Source organism: Erythrolamprus reginae, chromosome 10 (assembly GCF_031021105.1).
Source record: "Erythrolamprus reginae isolate rEryReg1 chromosome 10, rEryReg1.hap1, whole genome shotgun sequence".
NCBI classification, from domain to species: domain Eukaryota; kingdom Metazoa; phylum Chordata; class Lepidosauria; order Squamata; family Dipsadidae; genus Erythrolamprus; species Erythrolamprus reginae.
In genome coordinates this window covers 648,357-668,089 of record NC_091959.1, presented here as the reverse complement: position 1 = coordinate 668,089, position 19,733 = coordinate 648,357, and the positions used below count along the sequence as shown (strand labels likewise).

At 57.2% G+C, this 19,733-nt stretch overlaps 2 protein-coding genes across 2 annotated transcripts in view; both read left to right on the top strand.

Annotated features, from left to right (window-relative positions):
• The window catches only part of LACTB (lactamase beta), a 2,517-nt gene extending 1,898 nt beyond the window's left edge, over positions 1-619 (top strand). Inside the window, exons 4-5 of the mRNA XM_070762751.1 lie at positions 287-479; positions 536-619. Of these exons, the coding sequence (XP_070618852.1) occupies positions 287-479; positions 536-619 (277 nt within the window). The remainder of the gene's footprint in view (positions 1-286; positions 480-535) is intronic.
• Positions 620-1,306: 687 nt separating this feature from the next.
• Positions 1,307-19,464, top strand: RAB8B (RAB8B, member RAS oncogene family). Its single transcript, XM_070762935.1, has 8 exons — positions 1,307-1,498; positions 11,801-11,861; positions 12,328-12,388; positions 13,445-13,522; positions 13,985-14,074; positions 14,458-14,523; positions 15,129-15,179; positions 16,953-19,464. Exons 1-8 carry the CDS (start codon positions 1,375-1,377, stop codon positions 17,043-17,045), a joined length of 624 nt encoding a protein of 207 aa, XP_070619036.1. The 5' UTR covers positions 1,307-1,374; the 3' UTR covers positions 17,046-19,464.
• Positions 19,465-19,733: the final 269 nt, after the last annotated feature.

Below are 19,733 nucleotides of genomic sequence, written 5' to 3'. Positions count from 1 at the left end.
CAATTTTATTTATTTATTTATAGTTTGTGTTGGAAGGAACCCTGTGGGTCTTCTAGTCCGCATTTGCTGGCTGGGGAATTCTGGGAGTTGAAGTCCAAATACCTTCACGTTGCCACGGTTGGGAAACACTGATCTAGTCCAACCTCCTGCTGGTGCAGGAGACCCCTCACCACCCCAGACCTGTGGCTGTGCAGTCTCCTCCCCACTGTTGGGGGGCTCACAACCTCTGCAGGCAACTTCCCCTGGTGATCACTCCCACCCTCAGGACCTTCCTCCTTATTTCCAGGTTGACTCTCTCCTTGGCCGGCTTCCATCTCTTCCTCCTCCTCCTCCTCTGGCCTTCTGGCGCTCTGGAGAACAGCCTGGCCCCTTCCTCCTCCTTGGGGCAGCCCCCCAAGTACGGGAAGTCTGCTCTCCTGTCCCCGCTGGCCCTCCTTCCCCAGACCATCCATGGCCGGTCCCTGCAGCCTTTCCTCCCGGTCTGGGTTCCCAGTGCCCTTATCATTCTGGCTGCCCCCTTCTGCGCTTCTTCCAGGTGCCTGTCAACGCCTTTTTTGGAGCGCAGAGCCCCCAATTGAACGCAGGACTCCAGGTGTGGCCCGAGAACGTGTGGCAGTAGCGCCCCCTAACGCCTAATTCCAAGGGGCCCCTACTGGGCATGCGCGGTATCCTAGAAGCCGAGCCTACACACGCAGCCGGGATTCTAACGGGGCTTCTTGACCCACCCACCCACCCAGCCCTTGGGGAGACCGTCGGCCGGGGGCGGGGCAGCTCAAAGCGGAGATCCGGGAGTCTCCGGGCAGATGATCTCGCGGTGACCCGCCCGCACTTCCAGCAGAATGCGCAGGACCCCCAGACACCCCCCTACACACACGCACGCACGTCGGTGGATTCTTCCGGTGTGGAACGTTCCAACCAGCGCCTTCCCCCCCCCCCGCCTATCCGGGCACACCCCCTCATGACTGACAGCTGCTCCTCCCGCCCACCTCCTTTAACCCCTTGTGCGCCCTCTCAGCGTCCGTGAGATGCCAGCGGGGGCATCCTGGGAGTTGAAGTTTCAAGCCCCCTCCATCCAGCCCGGCTCAGCGCCCGCCCCCGCCTCCCTTCGTGGCCCAGTGTCCCCGCGCTGGGCTCAGAGGTTTCCTCGCCAGGCGAGGCTCGGGCCGCGCAGTTGCGGAGACCCCGCCCGTCCCTGAGGGAGCCCCACTTCCCGCCCGTGGCGCATGCGCAGCGCTGGGCTTGGGGAGCCGCCTCGGACCACAACTCCCGTCATCCCGCGGGAGCCGCCGCGTCCCGGCGCCCGCGTCCCGGCCCCGCCCCGCGCCGGCCCCCGCCCCCTCCCCCCGCCCGTCAGTCGGTCGGTCGGTGGCGAAGATGGCGAAGACCTACGACTACCTCTTCAAGCTGTTGCTGATCGGCGACTCGGGCGTGGGCAAGACCTGCCTGCTCTTCCGCTTCAGCGAGGACGCCTTCAACACCACCTTCATCTCCACCATCGGTGAGGCCGCCCCCGCCCGCCTGAGGGGACTCCAACTCCCATGGCGCGCGGGCCTCACCTCAGGGATGGGGCTGCCGCAGAGCCCCTCCGCCCACGGGGGCCGTTCCCGGGACGCCCCCTCAGCCCCCTCCCCGCAGGGAGAGCCCTAACCCACCCACCCCGTTCGGGCCCAGCCTGGCTGCTCTGCCGCCGGACAGGAGCCCCCCCTCCCCGCCCCCACTCCCGGGCCTCCCTGGTGCAAGGTGGGCGTGGGGGGGGCACAAACTAGCCCCCCTCCTTCCCCGCCCCCTCCCTCTTTGGGCTCCTGCGGGTGAAGCGCCGTTGCCAGGCAGAGACTCGGAGGAGGCCGGGGGGGGGGGAGCTGCTGAGGGGGCCGAGGCGGGAGGGGGGGGGCTTCCTCCCGTTGGCTTCCTACAGCAGCGTTTCCCAACCTTGGCCACTTGAAGATATTTGAACTTCAACTCCCAGAATTCCCCAGCCAGAGAATGCTGGCTGGGGAATTCTGGGAGTTGAAGTCCAGATACCTTCCAGTGGCCACGGTTGGGAAACCCTGTCCTAGAGCAACCCTTGTCCCCAAGCCGCCCTTTCCTCCACTGTGGAGGCAGCAGAGCCACGGCTACCCCAGGGCCACCTTTGCTACGGTGGCACAGGGTGACACAAAGGCATTTGAAGCCCCGACCGCTGCCCTGGTGACCCAGGGAGCGTTTTGGTGGCCAGCAGTGGTGATAGGTCAGAGGTCCTCAAACTTTGCTGGCTGGAGGATTCTGGGAGTTGAAGTCCACCCTTCTTAAAGGGCCCACGTTTGGAGACCCTTGCTGTACCTGATAAAAGAGTGAAAGGGCCCTGGAGGAATCTTCAAACTGCCTGTCTGACATGGCTGCAATTTGTGCTGGGGGCTTATCATTATTATTTCTTCTTCTTCTGCGAGAGGGTTTATTGCTCCAGCTTTTCGTATACAGATTGGACACCTTGGGTGCTCGGTTCTTGTTTTTACTTATTTCCTACCATTGTATTGAGCCACTTAGCAGTCAAAGCCATCGGCCACCTGCCGCCCTGCACATCTTTTTTGCTGTGATCTCAATTTATCGTTGGGGTTCCCACTTAGGGCCCGCAGAGGTTGAGGCCCAAGGCATCGGGAAGCAACTTTGGGCCGATAGCTTCACCGAGCCAGACTTCGTTTTTGGGTGCAAGAGGTTCATTGTTTTGCTTTCACTCTGCGTGTCACTCATTTCAGTCCAAGTAGTGAACAGTAGATGTACCCACTGGTGTTCATCTTGAAAGGATAACGCAGCCAAAGCACCAACAGAGAGGTACTAAATGTCCAGCTGACAATAGGCAGTAGACCAGTGTTTCCCAACCTTGGCAACTTGAAGATATCTGGACTTCAACTCCCAGAATTCCCCAGCCAGCATTTGCTGGCTGAGGAATTCTGGGAGTTGAAGTCCAAATATCTTCAAGTTGCCAAGGTTGGGAAACACTGCAGTAGACAATAGGTCCAACTGACTGAGGATACTCTGGAAACTTCTGAAAGGGAACTTGGATTGTTTGGAACTTGGATTGTTGTCCCAAGTAGTTCAGCCCCCCTGTTGACTGGGTTCTCGTGTTGCGTTCGTGGTCTGTGTTTTGACTTTGCCTGTGGCAGGAACACCGGGCCTCAGGGCAGAACCTTTGCCTTGCTTGTCATGAGCTACACCACCGGATGGACCCCAAAAGAAGGTGTTGCCTCGGAGGGGGGGGCTTCTCAGCCGACCTTTCAGAGAAGGAAGCCCCCCCAGCCCAGCCTCAGAGCCGGGTGGCTTCCCCAAAAGGCTGCCCTGAACTTCCCATCCGAGATGAAAGAGAACCGCTGGCTCAAGGAGAGACAGGGAGTTCCTCTGGCTCTTGCAGAAATGTCACAGGGCTGAACGCTGAGTGTCCAGAAATTATCAGGAAACGAAAAGAGTTACAAGAAAAATGGCTCAGGCTGCATGTTGGAGGAATCCTTTTAGCAACCCATCTTGAGCAAATGGCTTCGTGTTTTCTCTCACGTTTTTTAAAGCTTTCCTGTCATGTTCCTGTGCTCGGGTAAGTAGGTGGAATAGCAGCGGAAGGGCCTTCTCAACGTTGGGGCCCTTCCTGTGCGCCCTGGAAGAACATGTGAACTACTCAGCTACTGCAAGTGGGGGCCCTGTGGGGTGAAGCCTCGCGTTGTAGCCTTTATTCCCGTTGAATCAAACGTGTCCCTCATGTCACCGGCACTCTGCGCTCTCGTCTAAGTTGTCTTTAACAAAATGTGTTCCAAACTGATTACGTTTTTTTTAAAGAAATGGGTTGTGTGTGTGTGTGCATTGTCCAGATATATTTATTGTGCTTGGAAATACATCTCAGGCTGGCAGGGGTATTTGGGGTCCACCACAGTCTTAGATTTCCCCTGGCCTAAAGTATTGCTTAGCCAAGATAGGTTACTGGGCAGTTAAACTCTGAGACCGGTTTCCTTGGGGTCAGGTTCTTCTGAGGGGACAGGTGATGCCACCACAGGTGCTTTGGTTGAGAGAAGAGGAACCTTGAGCCGAGACAGGATGCGCAGCTAGAGCCTCTCGCGCCTTCACCACTGTCGTTTGTTGCTGGGAGACATTTTGTGAGGCCTCGGCTGCCCTGTCTTCAGGCCCGGTTTGGTTCCCCTTCTTCCCTTCTCAGGCGCCGTCCTCCCGCCTGGCCAACCTTGGTGGGCCGATGACCTGCAGATATGCTGGAGTACTGTCCCCATCCCCTTCCAGCCCCGGTGCAGCTCTGCCCGTTTAAGTGGGAGGGCTTCTCCTCTGCAGGCAGGATTTGACCGCTTCCTCCAGGGGAAACTGGGGCTCGCAAACCAATCTAAAGGGGAAGTGAAAGTGGACCGTAGGGCCTGCCGCTTGCTTCAGAGCCTGCTCCGGCGTTGCATCAACTTGTGAAAGTTGCTCTGGAGTGGCTGCAGCTCAGGCCCCGCCCGCCCGCTTGATTGACTGATCGATCGATCGATTGATCCCCGGGCGGTGTGTGTCCTGGGCCTCTTCCCTCTCCCGGGAGCCACAGGCTGCTCCGTTGCAGTGGGGGCCTGGGGGCCTCCCTTGTGATCTGGGAGGGGCTCAGAGCCAGTGCAAGAATTTGCTGACTAGGAAAGAAATTTGTAATATTTACATTCTTATCCAAGACGAAATCAGGATTCAACGCCGTGTCCACAATGCCCCTTATGTGCTTTTCCCTCTCTCAGAAACAGTGCGCCTGGGTTTCATTTCCCCAGTTTAACTCAAAGGGGGGGGGGGGTGAAGCCCCATCAGCTGCTCAGTGGCCCCAAGCTCTGGTACCTGTAAGATTCGGGGGACCTCACCCCCCAGATCTCCCCAGCCTGCAAGGGATTCTGGGAGTTGGAAGTCCACCCATCGTAAAGTTGCCAAGTTTCAAACAAAAAAACCCCCCAACGCTGCTGTGAAAAATGTATGGAAATCACAGTCCCACCTTGAGAGAGACTTCACTTTAGAAACCCCAGTTTAATATTCTTCATTTGCAACTTAAATTTAACAGCACTGAACCCTTTCGTGGTGAACGAATATACTCACCACACAATCGTGAACTACAGGAACAAAAATGGTTTATTTTTGCATGAGTCTGAGGTCCCATTCAGAGACATGCTAAGTTCTCAAGCGCTGAAGAAGGCTGGGCTTGGGCGGGAGACCACTCGGATGTCCTAAAGGTAGAGGATATAGTGGCCCTGGACGAAGAAGACAGCATCAAACCGTTTCTATAATTTTGCCAAGTGCATAAAGGTGACCTAAGCAGCAACCAACCCAAAATGCTCTGTGGAACTTTAAATTTATCTTTGTCTCAAATATATTTGGCTGAAGAAAGTTGGAGGGCCACCTTACCAGTGAGCGTGTGAAGAGCGCTGAGCACTTTGTGCAGTAGGGCTGCTGTGGTCATATGAAATGTTTTTCACTTGTAGCCGTAGTGCGCATCAGATCGGGCATAAGCAGAAGCATCTCAGCTTGTTTTGCGCGGGAGAGCCGATTGGGGGGGATATTCCGTGTCTGAGTTCAAGAACAGTGGGGTGTATAGCAAGGGGAGACTTGTTGTCACCACCTTCTGGGGACTAGAAGCTTGAAAATTGTCCATACCGCTGGCCCTTCTAGATGAAATATCTGTAGCGTTTACGTGCCTCCCTCCAGGCCACACCATCACAGCAGGTGCTGGAGGCGCCTGAAATATTAAAAAAACCCAATACTAGTGGGGGGGTGGAGAGGAGGAGGGGGGCATATTTGCAGGTGCCTCTCTTGGGTTCTCAGCCTATCAGGGCTTCATGCCTTTCAAGAGAGGCTCATCCCTTTCCCAAGAGGAACATCTTGTGAGTGTAGGTGGGGGAGAAAAAAAACAGAACGATTCCGCTCCTGGGACAACTCCCCCCCCCCCCAAACACATGCCTTTCAGTGCCCCCCCCCTGGGTTTTCCCACGCGAGCCCCCCACCCCCTGCCCAGGTGCCTTGCCTTGAGGACCGGCTGCCCTCTCTTGCCATCCTTCTGGCTCTGCTCTCAGGCTGCAGCCCTGACTGACACCTCTTGCCTCCCCCGTTTGACAGATGCCCGGTAGCTTCATCCCCTTTAATTGGCAGATGACGCGTCCAAAGCCTTTGGTTCTGCCAGTCTCGTTTGACTGAGACAAATGGCTTGTTTAAATGCTCATTAACCTTTAAGAACATTAGGCCCCTGCGCTCAGTTCCTGGCATCTGCTGGGTGGAAATGAATGGGGATGGGGAGCGAGTGAGCGTCTTCCAAGGAATAGGGGCAAGACGCCTGCTGGGGTGCGGGGGGTTAGGCGCCGTTTTAGGGCTGTCCGGCATCTCCAACCATCCTATTCTCATTGGATCCTAAAGGCAAATCCTGACCCTGCGTCTCGGCAGGAAACGCCTCCCGTTGTCTATTTACTTTGAACGACCACTGCAGGCCCTCAGGCACAGGGGGGCAGGGCAGGTCTTTGTCCCGCTTGAGATGCTCCGGCCGGTGGGCAGGGACTCTCATTGGCTTCAAGGAAGGGTCTCAAGCCCTTGCCAAGGTGGAGGTGGGCCCGGCCTCTCCTGGGAGTAACAAGGCCGGCTTTGAACGGGACACGTCTCATTGTTGAATGTTATCGGAATCGATGCCTGTTCACTACTCTTGTGCCCACAATAAAACCACAAACTATAACTCGGCTAGGAACTGGCTTTTTGGAAATCCCAGCCATTTCTCCCCCACCGAGTGTGCTTCCACTGGGACCAGCCTCTCGCTCACTCGCCTTTCTCTCCCCCCTGCTGTTCCATCTGGGCAGCTGAAGTGTGTTGGTATTTGCTCTGCCCATAAAAATCATTGAGCCTCATCCCCTCGTTTCTGATGTGGTAGTGGACCAATTTACATGAACCACATTTAGGTAATGGCCAGAGCGCAGAGCGATTACCGACTTAAGCGAGATCCATTTGAACTTCCCCCCTCTAGAGCCGTGGGGCAGCTCCATTTCCAGAATTCGGGCTGCCAGAGCAAAATTCAGCCTGTCGGTTTTCGTGGGACGTTCAGGTTCACGTGAAGTTTTATTTTCCAATATCTGCCCCTTAAAATAAAGAATGGGTTTTGCCTCTTTTCCTCTTTTCTTCCCCCTGCTATTGTTGGGTGAGATTTGAGAGATGACGGAGGGACGGAGGACTGGTCTTATTCCGACTCAGAGGCTGGAGGGGGGTGGGCTGACTCCCTCGTAGCATTTGACCCGGAGCCCCCTCGGAAGGGAGCCAGGAATGCTCCGCGGAGGCCAAACACAGCGGCCTCTCTGAGTAGGGAAGGGGGAACTCGGAGAAGAGGACCCCGCCTGCCCTGCGCACTTCCTCTGCCCGCATTCCATCCGGCTGAAGTCAGAGTGGGATCCTGAGGCCCCGGCATGGAGAGTTACTCGCACGCCTGGATTTCTCTCCCAGCTGCTGAGGGGTCTCGGCTGGATGGGCAGAGGGGCATCGGCAATTGCAGGGCCCCGAGTCCGAAGAGGCCCCTCGCTAGGCGGTTCCTTTTGTCGGACCAGCGCTCCTGGGGAAAGTGTCCTTTCCGGGTTGCTGGGAATGTTTTCCCATCTTTAGGAATTTGCCTGCAGTGCTGCAGATGTGGATAGTGTGAAATAGGTGCCATGACTTCTTCACTCTCGTGCATTAAGCAACATGGGATTATTTCTCTGCTCCTTTGGCCTCCAGGTTGACAAATTGGGGTGGACAAGGGGCACCAGATGCTCCAATGCTTTGCCAGCCTATGTCCTTCTTAAAGGGCAGAGAGATCCTAAGATCGATAAGTGGGGGGGCCCTGCTCCCCTCTAGACAAAGGCACCCGATTCACCCTGCCTGGCGCACCCACCTGTGGCCGGCACTTGGGCCACTAGCGCTTAGTCGAGAAGTGGAATTCTGCCTTCCACAAAGATGCTCCCTCCGGAGTGTATGTTTCAGGCTGGAGTTTCTGTGGTCCAGTTTAATAGAGGATGCCAGGCTTTGGCGTGCCTTGACCCCAGGGAGAGGGTCTGTGCAGGGAAGCAGCCCCGCTTGAGCCCAACCCACACGTTGGACTGGTTCTGATGGCTGCATGGAAACTGATACCTCAGTGGAGGGACACCGATTTTATGGGAGCTCGATTGGCTACCCGGGTCATTCATTGCTGTGGTCAGCAGGAGTCCAGGGATGCAAGAATAGAACATCTGGGCCTATTTTTCCCACCCTTTGTCTGAAAATGGGTTAATTATGCCTTACTAAGTTTAAAGAGTTCTTTGTTTTCCATTCTTCAGGACTTTGTGGTTGCGAGCCCAGTAAAGGGATTGTTTGCAACCGTGGGCCATGCTGGGGCTGGGACAAACAGAGAGGCCAGTCGGCGGCCCTTGTTCTAGGTTGTCCCCTGAAGCCCTGAAGAGAACGCCTGGTCTCACGCTGCCCAGGAGAGCAGAATGGACCCCCGTGTGACTTTGTGCCTGTGGAATGAGAGGAAACGTGGCAGGCCAGGTGGCCGTGCGTGGTGCGTTGACGTATTAGCAACAGGGATGCGCCGTGCTGTGTTTTGGACCGCATGCGCTGGGCTGCCTTTCTGGTTGGGGCCTCTGGGGTCCTTCTCCATACGAAGCCTCCCTTGCATTTGCTCCCCCAGCAAATTCCCCCAAGGGCAAAACTAGAACTGGTTGTGACGGTTCCTGGCCACGTGGCTGCCACTCATGACGGTTTTTGCTGGTTTCTAACACCCCCCCCCCCCCCCCAAAAAAAAGGCCCATTCGGATGACTTGCCTTGCTTCAAAACCACCATCTTCACTTAATGAAAAAGGCCGCAGAAATTGCTTCTGGTCACCTGGGTACCTGAATTTATGACCACAGTGACTTACGACTGTAATTCCCAGCTCGATTAAGGTTGCAACTCCAACCTACCTGGGTAAGAAAGGGGGCCACCTGGTCTTTGAAATAGAAGGCGTCCCCTAGTGTTGGCCTTGGTGCATTTATGCCACTCTTATGGTATTGCCCCCCCCTCCCAAAAGACTTGTGGGCACATGCAACAGCAGGGCATGGCAGACCGTGCGTGGGGATCCCGGGGATCTCTCCTTTCTGTGCCACTGAGCGGAGCTGAACCTTTTCAAAGCATAATGCAAACCAGCAGGTCATCCCTTGTGCTCCTGCCTTGGACGGATGTCCGTCACGCCACTCGCTCTGTGTCGGTGGCTGCACCCCAGAGGATCTGGCCTCCCATCACATCAGCTGCAGCCCCATTGGGCATTTTGTCAGAGGATTGGCACACGGTTTTCAGAAGAGGCCAGACAGGTCGAAAGCCCAGCGTCCTGCAAGGATGGCACTCACTCCCCTTCCGGGACCTTTGCAGTGTCCTCATCTGTTCAAGTGACTTTTTAAAAAGCAGTATTTTATTTTTTGTTGATGGGCAGACTGGGAATTATGGCAAGTCTGTTGTTTGCAGTGAAGGTCTAAGCCAGTGATGGCGAACCTATGGCACGGGTGACACGCGGAGCCGTATCTGCTGGCACACGAGACGTTGCCCTGACTCAGCTCCAATGTGCATGTGTGTGCCAGCCAGCTGATTTTCGGCTTGCACGGAGGCTCTAGGGGGGAGTTTTCAGTTTCCGAAGGCTCTGGAGCCTGGGGAGGGTGAAAAACAGGGCTTCTGGAGCCACCAGAAGTGGGGAAATGTTTCTGGCCTCCAGAGGGCCTCCAGAGAGGGGCTGGGGGGGCAATTTTCATCCTCCCCAGGCATTGAATTATGGGTGTGGGCACTCACGTAAGTGCGATAGTGTGTGTGTGCAGGCGCTTTCGGCACCCAAGGCAAAAAAGGTTCGTCCTGACTGGCCTAAGCCAGAGACGGGCAACTCTGGCCACTTGATCCCCTGTGGAGGTCGACTGCCAGGATTCCGGAATCAGCACGGCTGGGAGCAGACGTCCACCAGCTGCGCTCATTGCCCACCAGGGCCGCAAGTGGAGAGCCATGAGTGGGGGGAGTGGACTTTCAGGCCCAGGCAGGAGGGGGGGCTCCCGTCCAGGCCAGGGGAAGGACAGCGTGAAGGTTGGCGCTGCTTCCTTGACCTGCATTCCTTCCCTCAAAGCCTCCCTTTGTTCCTGTTGCAAATTCCGGCCTGTGGAATCTTGTTCGGGTCAGCCGTGTTCCTTTGGGGAAGGAAAGTCCTGGCTCCCCCCCACCCCCACTTAACCTTGAGCTCTTTTCCAAAAAGCGGCCTTCTCACCAGAGGTGGTAATGAGGGGAGGGGTTGCAGGTTGGGAGGGGGCTCAGGGCAGGCCGACCCTTCCGTGCCCCCACAAACCCAGGGCGGGTGTGCTGTGCTGGCTGCCGATAGGGGCCGGTCACAGGAGAGGCAGTGGGGGGGGGGGGGCTCTTTGGATGCAGAGGAGGCGATGAAGCCACTTCCGCCTTCGTGCTAGGAAGGTTCAGCAGAAGCGAAGGTCCACTCTCAGAGGACCTTCCCTTTGCCTCAGTTGCCAGTGGGCCCCCTCCTCTAGGAAAGGCTCCGTCTTGCTTGCTTGAGAAAGGATGCAAGACCAGCCAGCGCGGGCGGCCAGCTGACCCCTTCTGCTCTCCGGATGGGCCTCCAAGTAGGCAGTGGGATCAGCCCCTGTCCGTTAGCCCCCCCGCCCTCCTTGCCGTACCCTGGCCTAATTCTGCCTCTTGGGGGACCCTGCTCCTCGGCCCCTGTGGTCTCCGGCTCCTGGCTGCTGGGCCCAAGCTGGAGAAGCACTGGACTCTTTGAGGAGTTGGGGTGCGAGAGAGAGGACCCCCAACTTGGGGGGTAGCTTCTGGCTGCTGTGTTTCCATAGAGGCTTAGAAGCCCCAGAGAAGAACGAGTGGCCCTTCCTGGGCCCATATATTCATCCCGATCTGTCTGTCTGTCTGTCAGATCCTCTGCAAGGCCCTCAGAACTTGGAATGGCCCCGGGACGAAACGGACTAGCCAGGGTCTTCAGTTTGCTCTCCCCTTCAAACCAGGCCTTCTTTTAGGGCAGCCTTGGCAACCTGGAGACCGACGGACTTCAACTCCCAGAATTCCCCAACCAGCCGTGAAGACTGGGGGATTCTGGGACTTGCAGGCCATCGGCTTTCTAGCTGCCAGCGTTGGTCAGCAGTGGCCGCCCAAGGCAGTCGGGCGGAGGCTCCCGTTTCGCCCCTTCGTGTGGCTCTGCTGAGAGGCTGAGAATTTCAGCTCTGCTCTGTGTGGGGCTGGTTTCTTTCCCTCCCCCCCCCCCCCCCCCGACGTGTGTCTTGCAACCTGCTCCTCCGGAAGCGGCAGCCAGTCAGCAGACCCCTCCCGCTGAGGGACGCAGTGGCACACCACTTCCTGTTGCTGGAGGGAGGAAGCGGCAGTGGGCGGCTCACTTACGGCCTCCGTCAGACTTTCCATTGTTGCCCTGGAAGGAGGAGACCCCATTCGCAGGGCCGGGGAGGGGCTGAAGGGGGCTGAGCTCACGGGGAATCGCCCAGGATCCCTTTGGCGGCTACAAAAGTGGGCGTTTCCCTCCAGCTGCATTTCTGCTTATCAAGAGAGAGAAAACGCCATTTGCAGAAGGTGGAACTGGGGTTGAGTTTGAGGTCTTTGTATTCCAAGCGGAACCGGGGTTGGGATTGATTGAAATGAGGACTTTGGTTTTGAAACATTTCCTCCAGGACTCCCTCCACCAAGGGGCCGGGTGGGGGGGATGGGAGGGGCTTTGCTTGTCCTGAGTGATGGGATGCAGGAGGGAGCAGAACCAATGTCTAACGTGAAACACCCCCACCCCCGCCCCCCTTTCTATTTTTTTAGGAATTGACTTTAAAATCAGAACAATAGAACTAGATGGGAAGAAAATCAAACTGCAGATATGGTGAGTGTGTGGGGGCTCCCAGGGCGGAGGCCGTCCTTTCCCAAACTCCGTGCAAACGTGTCCTGGGAGGCCCATGAGCTGGGGCAGCGCTGGCAGGGCAGCCAAGGCCGGCAGAATGGAGCCTCCTCGGGTGGGGCAGCCGCTTGGCCTCCTGGGCCGTTTCGGACTTTGTCCAAGATATCTGGATTGAAGGTGCTGTTTAATCAGCCTTTAATGGAAATCAGAGGGAGCAAGGAGAACGTGCACAAGCCTAACACTGGGGGGGGGGGGGGGCAGCGTTGGCCTGCAAGGGGCATTCTAGAGACTGCTGGCTGGTCAGACCCTCCGGTGGAGCCCCCTTCAGTCTCCCACTAGGCTGCGTTCCAGGTGCTGCCCAGCCAGGCAGTGGGCCCCGTTGTGTTGGGTGTTTGGGAAAGGCACGGAGCCCCCTCCCCGCCTCGGCTTGACCATCTGTCTTGGCTTTCAGGGACACGGCCGGCCAGGAGAGATTCCGCACCATCACCACGGCCTACTACAGAGGGGCCATGGTGAGTAGCTGTTCTCGGGCTTGCCTTGGGGGCAGGGTCCCCTCGCAGGGCCCACCCGGTGGCGGCCCATTTTCCACGGCAGGCCAGCCACGGGAGGAGCAGAGTCTGGGGCCTCTCTCAGCCCTCCCACCCCCACCCAACCCCAAAAAAGGGGCCGGTAAGTGTGACATCACTAAGCAAAGTGGAGGCTGCACAAGGAGGGGAGCTGCGAGTGACCGGTGACTGCAGCCCCCTTGAAGCCCTTTGGGCCCCCACTGAGGTGGCTGGGCGGCTGTTGACCGCTGTGATTCTCCCTCTGGCCAAATATGGGAAGTGGCAGGGGGGCAGGCAGCAGAGAAATGGCAGAAGTGGGATCTCCAGAGGGGGCCACTCAGGTGGGGTGGGGGGTGTCCTGTGGGCCTGAATCAGGGGCCCAGCGACCCTTGGAGACGTGAGGGGGCCACTCGCCTTCTTCCTTCCCCCGCTGCTCAGACCAGGTGTGTGTGTGTGAGAGAGAGAGAAGGTTGGTTGGGATTGGGGGGAATCTCCCGCCTGGACACCCACCCAATGAGTCACCTACCCACCAAGCCACGCCCATCTGACCCCCCAAACCACACCCACAAAATAAGCCACGCCCACAGACCCAGCAGGGGAAGGTTTTGGCGCTCTCCCCTGGCCTGAGTGGGGGGAGGGGCTCTCCCGCAGCCTGGACCTCTCCTGTTTCCAGAGAGCGGGGGGGGGGGGGGCTTTGGGGGGAAGGCAGAGCCTGGCAGGGGGGCAGCGGAGGCTTTGCAGAGGCCTTTCCAGTTGCAGGCCAGAGGACGGGGGGGGGGGGGGGTCCTTCCAGGGTCTCAGGCTGAACCCAGCAGGCCAGGCGAGGTCTTGGAGGAAGGGGCTGCCGCAGGAGGGGAGGGGAGGGGAGGGGGCCATGGCTGCACCCGAGGGCCCCTTCCTTTGTGCTGGAGAAGCCGAGAGACCCTCCGTCGACCCAGGAGGGAGAGTGGCCGGGGGGGGGGGGGAGTGGGAGCTCAGAATGACGCATCGTGGCCACTGATGAGGGCTTGTTCTCCCCGCCAGGGAATCATGCTGGTTTATGACATCACCAACGAAAAGTCTTTTGACAATATTAAAAACTGGATCAGGAACATAGAAGAGGTAGGGGGGCCTGGAGGGGGGAGGGGCGGCAAGCCCACCAGCCACGTGGGGGCGCTCACAGGGTCCCACGCAGAGAAGGGCTGGGGGGTGCAGGAACGGAGGTTTTTCCTTGGGGGAGGCCAGTTTTTCCGTGGCCCTGGTGCCTGCAGCTCCTCCGCCCTTGAGCCTCCATTCTTCCCTTTCTCCCTCCTTGAGTCCCGGCCGTCCCGAGAGGTTCACTCTGCTGTTGGCCGGAGTCCTGCTGGGGTTTGGGCTGGGGGCCGGCTGGTCTCCTCTGCTGCTCCGGTGGCTCAAGCTTTGTTTTCCCCTCGGGGCAGAGCGGTCTTGAAGAGGGTGGGCTTTGCAAAGCTCAGCCTCCAGGGAGACCCTCCGGGGCAGGGAGTGGGAGTGGGCCCTGGGCTTTCGGGGGGGCAGCCTCCCTCCCTCCCTCTACCTAACTCGGCTCCCCCCCCCTTCGCCCAGCACGCTTCTTCGGATGTGGAGAGGATGATCCTGGGCAACAAATCAGACATGAATGAGAAAAGGCAGGTTTCGAAGGAAAAAGGAGAAAAGGTAAATCTCTAGTGGGGGTGGGGGGGCTGCCTGTTTCTTTGGGAGGCAGGGGCTGGGAGGGGAGGGGGGAAGAGCCTGGGGGGCAAAAAGAGACCAGGGTTCCAGCACCCTCTTTTCCAACTACCAAACGTGATGAAAAGACAGGAGCTTTCTGGAACTGGGGCCTTTTCATAAACTCAGTTGGAAAGGGGCTACCGGACAAGAACAACAACACACACACACACACACACACACACACACGGATATGTGTGCAGACCTGCTTTGGCAGAGAGGCTTCCTGGCTCCGGCCAAAGAATGGAGGAGCTTCAGGTGTCAGAACCTGTGTTTAAACTCGTCATTTATGAAATTGCTGAACCTGACTGATTGACATCTTCATATTGCAGTTGGCGATTGACTATTGCATCAAATTCCTGGAGACCAGTGCAAAGTCCAGCATCAACGTGGAAGAGGTGAGCACCGCGCAGGTGCCAGGAGGGGTCGGACCTGCAGCCCTGAAGCTGATGCCTGGGAGAGTGGGGGGCGGGGGCGGGGACCCTCCCCCCCCCTTCTGCATTTCAAGACCTCTGTGCAGCTGCCTGACTGTCGCTCAATTCAGCCTCTCTTGAATGAAAAGGGGGGGGGAGTAGAGGAGGAGGAGAGCCCGTGTCCCCGTCCCCTGGCAGCCTCCTGAGTCTGGTCAAGGGAGGGGCCCCTCAGGATTTGCTTTGCCCTTGGAGGGAAGATAGCAGACCCCTCAACTCTTCTGGGGGGCAAGGCTGATGGCCACTGGGCCCCCCCTTGACCCTCCTGAGCAAGCCACCCGGTAGGGGGTTAAATCTCTGCCCCTCCTGTCTGGGCAGGGGCGTTTGGCAAGAAAGAGGGTTGGTGTCTGGATTGGAACCCAGAGCTCAACCTTTGAGAACGGCCCTGGCAGCATAATAGTTGCTTTCCCTCCGGGGACTTTGTTCTCCACTCCACAGTCCGAAGGCCACTGGCGTTGGGCGGCCTGTGGGTTGAGATTCAATCAATAGTTTGGGTCTCATCCGGTCCCTCTCTCTCCCTCCCTCCCTTGCAGGCTTTCTTCACCCTGGCACGGGACATCATGACGAAGCTCAACAAGAAAATGGTTGGTTTCTCCTGGTCCTCACCTGCCCATGATGAGCCCGGCCCCTCCCTACTTTGCGGGGGGGCTCAGAGGGGGGGTGGGCCGGAGCAGCTGGACGGTGGCTTCCCAGCCATTTTCCCTAAAGGGGCAGGACCTCCGTGCTGGGGATGGACGGGGGGAGCCCAGAAGGGGCCGGCCGCAGCCCCACTGAGAACCCGCGTGTGAGGCCCCCGCCCAGCCCAGGTGGCAACCCAGCCACAAGCAAAGACCAACAGCAGTGGGCCAGGGAAAGGTTTGTTTGACCGATGACCAGGACAATCAAAAGTCAGGCGTCACAGTATATGAAGCCTCGTAAACAACTATTTCAGGCCACGTAAAATCCCAGTGAGAGGTGAAGTTACACAAAAGGAATAAAATCAGTGGGTGCTGTGAGATATTTGCATTGCAGTAGAGAAACCCCATCTCCCTCTTATTCACCTACCTGTAAGCTGTAAACGTGCAAAGGTGACACCCCAGCTGTCAAAGAAGGCTGCAAAGGTCCATCACCCCCCCACCCCCGCTGTCTTAGTTTCATCCCCTTTGAGCAGCTGCATCCACGTCTTTTATTCAGGGGCAAATTTCGCAAGGGTCTCAAGACTCATTTGTGCCCCCAGGCTTGGAACAATTAGATCTTAGCCCCCTGGCTGATGAAGCCTTGCATGGCTGTTGCTTGAATTGGGGGGGGGGCTGTTTCTTAGCGACTCTGAGGGTTTTTGATTGTCTGTCTAGTTTTAATTAATTTGATTTTTTAGTGTCCTGCTGTTTTTATATGTTGTAAGCCACCCCGAGTCTTTGGAGAGGGGCGGCATATAAGTCCAAATAAGTGGGTGGATGGATGGAAGGGAAGGAAGGAAGGAAGGAAAGAGAAAGAATTTGCAGGGGTATCTAAGTCAGCCCCCTGAGGCAGCCAAGGATTGCCAGCCGGGGAATCCGAACTCGGGGCTCGGCCAGGCAGCCTTAGGAGGAGCTTGGCCCTTAGCAGCCACTGACCTCTTCTAACCTGCCTGGGGGAATCCTGGCTCCCCTTCCTGCTTGCCCAGAATTCAGTTTAGATTTTGAAGGTGAGGTCTCTGCCCCCCTCCTTCCCTTTCGGGCCGCGGATTGTGTCCTTTGGACTTTCCCAAACGCTCCGGACTGACCGGTGAACAAACACAACAAACTCTCACCTTTTTCACTTGCTCTGTTGAACTGCAGCAGGCCATTTTTTCCCCCCGATTGTTCCCCGACCTGTCCGAGAATCCCCAAGGCCGCGTCCAGAATCCGCGTGCAGGAAGCCCAATTAAGTGCCACTTCCTCCTGCCCGGTGGAGATTTACACCCATGTTTCCCATGCCTGTTTGCGTCACAGGGCCCCCAGGGTCTCACATTTTCCCTTTGAATTGTGCACCGACTTAAACCACACAATACGACTCCAAGTCAATGAAACTTCTGGGAAATCAAAGTGTCCTCTTAGGAAGCAACACGGACTGACCATCCATTTCACCTGCTCTTGTGCACATTCCCCTTTGTAAGGGACCAAAGGGAATTCCATGAGAATATTCCATCCACTCCGATCTCACAGGGGCTCTTGGAGGGTCCCCCTCGGTTCTTTTGAGCAGAAGACCCCACTCCGGTTTCGAAAGAAAAGGGGAAAAGTTAGAGGGGGAAAAAGACAAGTTTAAAAAGAAACCTCTGGAATTACCCCAGTGCTTCGGCTGAGCCCCCCCCCCCATCTTGGTAACCCTGCCTCCGTTTCTCTTCCCGCCTCCCTCCCTAGAACGACAACATCTCGGCAGGGGCGAGTGGGCCCGTGAAAATCACAGAGAACCGGTCGAAGAAGAGCAGCTTCTTTCGGTGCTCACTGCTTTGATGGACTCCTCCCGAGAGACTGCAGCATCCCTAGAACAGACAAAATACCTTCTCCCCCTTCTCTGAAAGCACAGAGCCCCCCCACCCCCCCCGGCCTCAGAGCGGTCACCGCCCGGCTGCTGCTGCTGAGGGCTCTCTTTGGACCGACCGACGGCTCAACCCAGAGGATGGACGGGCCCCCACCGCCTGCCTCCCCCCCTCCGAGACATGGAAGCTGTGAAGTGGAGCGACTCCCGCCTGCCAGAACTCTGTTTTCCTTCCTTCTTCCCTTCCTTCCTTCCTTTTCCTTCCTTCCTTCCTTTTCCTTCCTTCCTTCCTTTTCCTTCCTTCCTTCCTTCCATCCATCCATTTCCTTCCTTCCTTCTCTTCCTTCCTTTTCCTTCCTTCCTTCCTTCCTTCCTTCCTTTTCCTTCCTTCCTTCCATCCATCCATCCATTTCCTTCCTTCCTTCTCTTCCTTTCGTTCACTGCCTGCTTCAAAAACTGCTGAGCATTTTCTTTGGCCATCTCTGTTAGTCCTTGAAGGTTGAAAGTCAGGGCCTGGTCATTCGAGGCACAGGGGGGCTGGTCTTGGAGCCCTCCCCCCTCCTCCGCAGGCTTGGGCCCTTCCTCTTTTTCCCTTCTCAGCGACCACAAACCTCTTTCTCTACCGGGGGCTGATCCTGACGACCCCAGGGACAGTGGGGGGGCCTCTGCTACCTGAGACGGCAACACCCCCCCCCCCCCGCCTTCTTTTACCTGCGGTCCAGGAGGGAGGCTGCCTGGAAGACCCCCAGCTCCCTGGGCCCTCCTTGGAAGGGGAACTGCTACTGGGGGGAAATGGGAGGGGGGTTCCACGTAGGGTGGGCCCATGTTCTGAATCTTCCGCCCCCTAGGGATGCCACTAAGCCAGGCCACCCTAAGGTGGAGGTGGAAAGCCCCAACCACTCAAAAGCCCCTGTGGGGGCTCGGATGGATTGAGAAATGCTCAGCCCTGGGGAGGTCACCTTTCTCTGCCCCCCTCCTGGCTCCTTCAGCTGGCCCCACTGAGGCTGGGGGGGGGGTCTCCAGTTTCCCTCCCTCCGTGAAGGGGGCTGGCTCTCTGAACGCGGGGAGAGGACGCCCCCCCACCAGAAGGAGCCGAGGACTCCTGGGGGTCCCTTTGAATCAGCCATCCCGGCAGCTGAGCGGCCTTCTCCTTTCCTCTACCTGGGGGGGGGGGGGCTTACTTTGATTGACGTGCCAAACCAACACTGGGCGGGGCGACTCCTGGCTCCACCCCCCTCTTTGCCTGACAGTGTTTCATTCCTGAGCACCGAGTCTTCTTTGGGGGTGCCTGGCGCAGGTGAGCCCCTCTGGGCGGGCTGCAAGGCCCATCGGTGGGTCAGCCCCACTTCTAGCCCCAGGGGTGCAAAGTGCCCCTCCTGATTGTAGACACGCCCGCACAGCCCGGGCATTGTCGTGAAACCCAGGACCGTCCTGCCCGTTGCATCTTTCCTCCCCCTGGCTTTCCTCTTGGTCTCCTTTCCTTCCCCATCTTCGTCTCGGAGAAGGTTCCCCCGGGAGAGCCTGCAACCAGCCGAAATGTTATAAGGTGCTTTTTGAAGCAGCAGCATATTGGGGTATCTACTCTGTTTTATTAAAAAAAAAAATGCTATTTTCTTACTTCTAGCTGTGCTACAGTGTACATAATTTGAGTAAGGCCATAAAAGAAAATCCCACTCTAAGCTTGGTGTTGTTAACACACGATTAACTTACCTTTATAATGTTAAAAGTTTAGGTTTTGTTCCTGTCGGTTGTTTAACAGACAGAATTATTTCTTCCCTCCTGCTGGATTTTTTGAAGAGGAAAAAGCCCCCTGGAAACGGCCTTTGTCCTCAGGGAAAAGGACGGCCTCTGCAGCCACAGGAGGGCTGAGGGGGGGCCGCTGAAACCCCCCCACACCACCACCACCACCACTTGGGGGCTTCACGATAGGGGAGGCTTTGCTGCCTCCTCCTTCTCCTGTCTGAACACTCCAGATGTGGCCACTCCTGGCACATCGGACGGGTGGCCAGTTGGGGAAAGGCCACAGAGCAGAGTGACCGGTTGCAAAGGCTCTGGCCAGGCCCTGGTCAACAATGGCATTGGGGTCAGCCTTGGCTTGAGCAGAACAGGCCACTGGCCAAGCGGGGGACTCTCAGAAGCCCGGCCTCCTCAGTTCTGAGTGCTGGAGCCCACCCGGAGTGGTCTGGGGTCTGGACATCTGGCCCTTCGAGAGGAGGGGTGCCCTTTGGACCTTGCCCCCTCTCATCTCCCCCGTTCCGAGGGGTTTTTAAGTATTCCCTGCCCGGTTCCCCCTCCAGGCTCCTGCGCTGCGTGTGAGATCAGAAAACGGAACCTCTGTACAGCACTTGTATGATACTTGCCAGCTTTTTTTAAATAAATGGGGTCTGTAATGTACCAGGTGCTTTCACCCACGTCTTATTTTCAGGTGTGAAAGAATGAAACCCATTACGATGGGGAGCCGCCTTGGTCGGTTGCCCTGGATATGTCTCTCGCTCATTTGGTTAGCCGTGTCCGATGGTTTTAACTGCAATTAAAAACTGACAAGGATTTGGTCATTAGAGAAAGGCTGAAACGGGAAATGTTACAAGGTCAATTATAGACCTTTGCATCGGTATTGCCTTATCGTTTAATTATTTTTTAGTCAAAATAAATTACATTCTAGA

What these genes read in the sequence shown, in the direction of transcription:
- RAB8B (XM_070762935.1), top strand. Translation starts at nt 1,375, where the DNA reads ATGGCGAAGACCTACGACTACCTCTTCAAGCTGTTGCTGATCGGCGAC. An exon ending in CACCTTCATCTCCACCATCG is followed by an intron (nt 1,499 to 11,800) that starts GTGAGGCCGCCC and finishes CTATTTTTTTAG; the next exon opens with GAATTGACTTTAAAATCAGA. An exon ending in CCTACTACAGAGGGGCCATG is followed by an intron (nt 12,389 to 13,444) that starts GTGAGTAGCTGT and finishes TCTCCCCGCCAG; the next exon opens with GGAATCATGCTGGTTTATGA.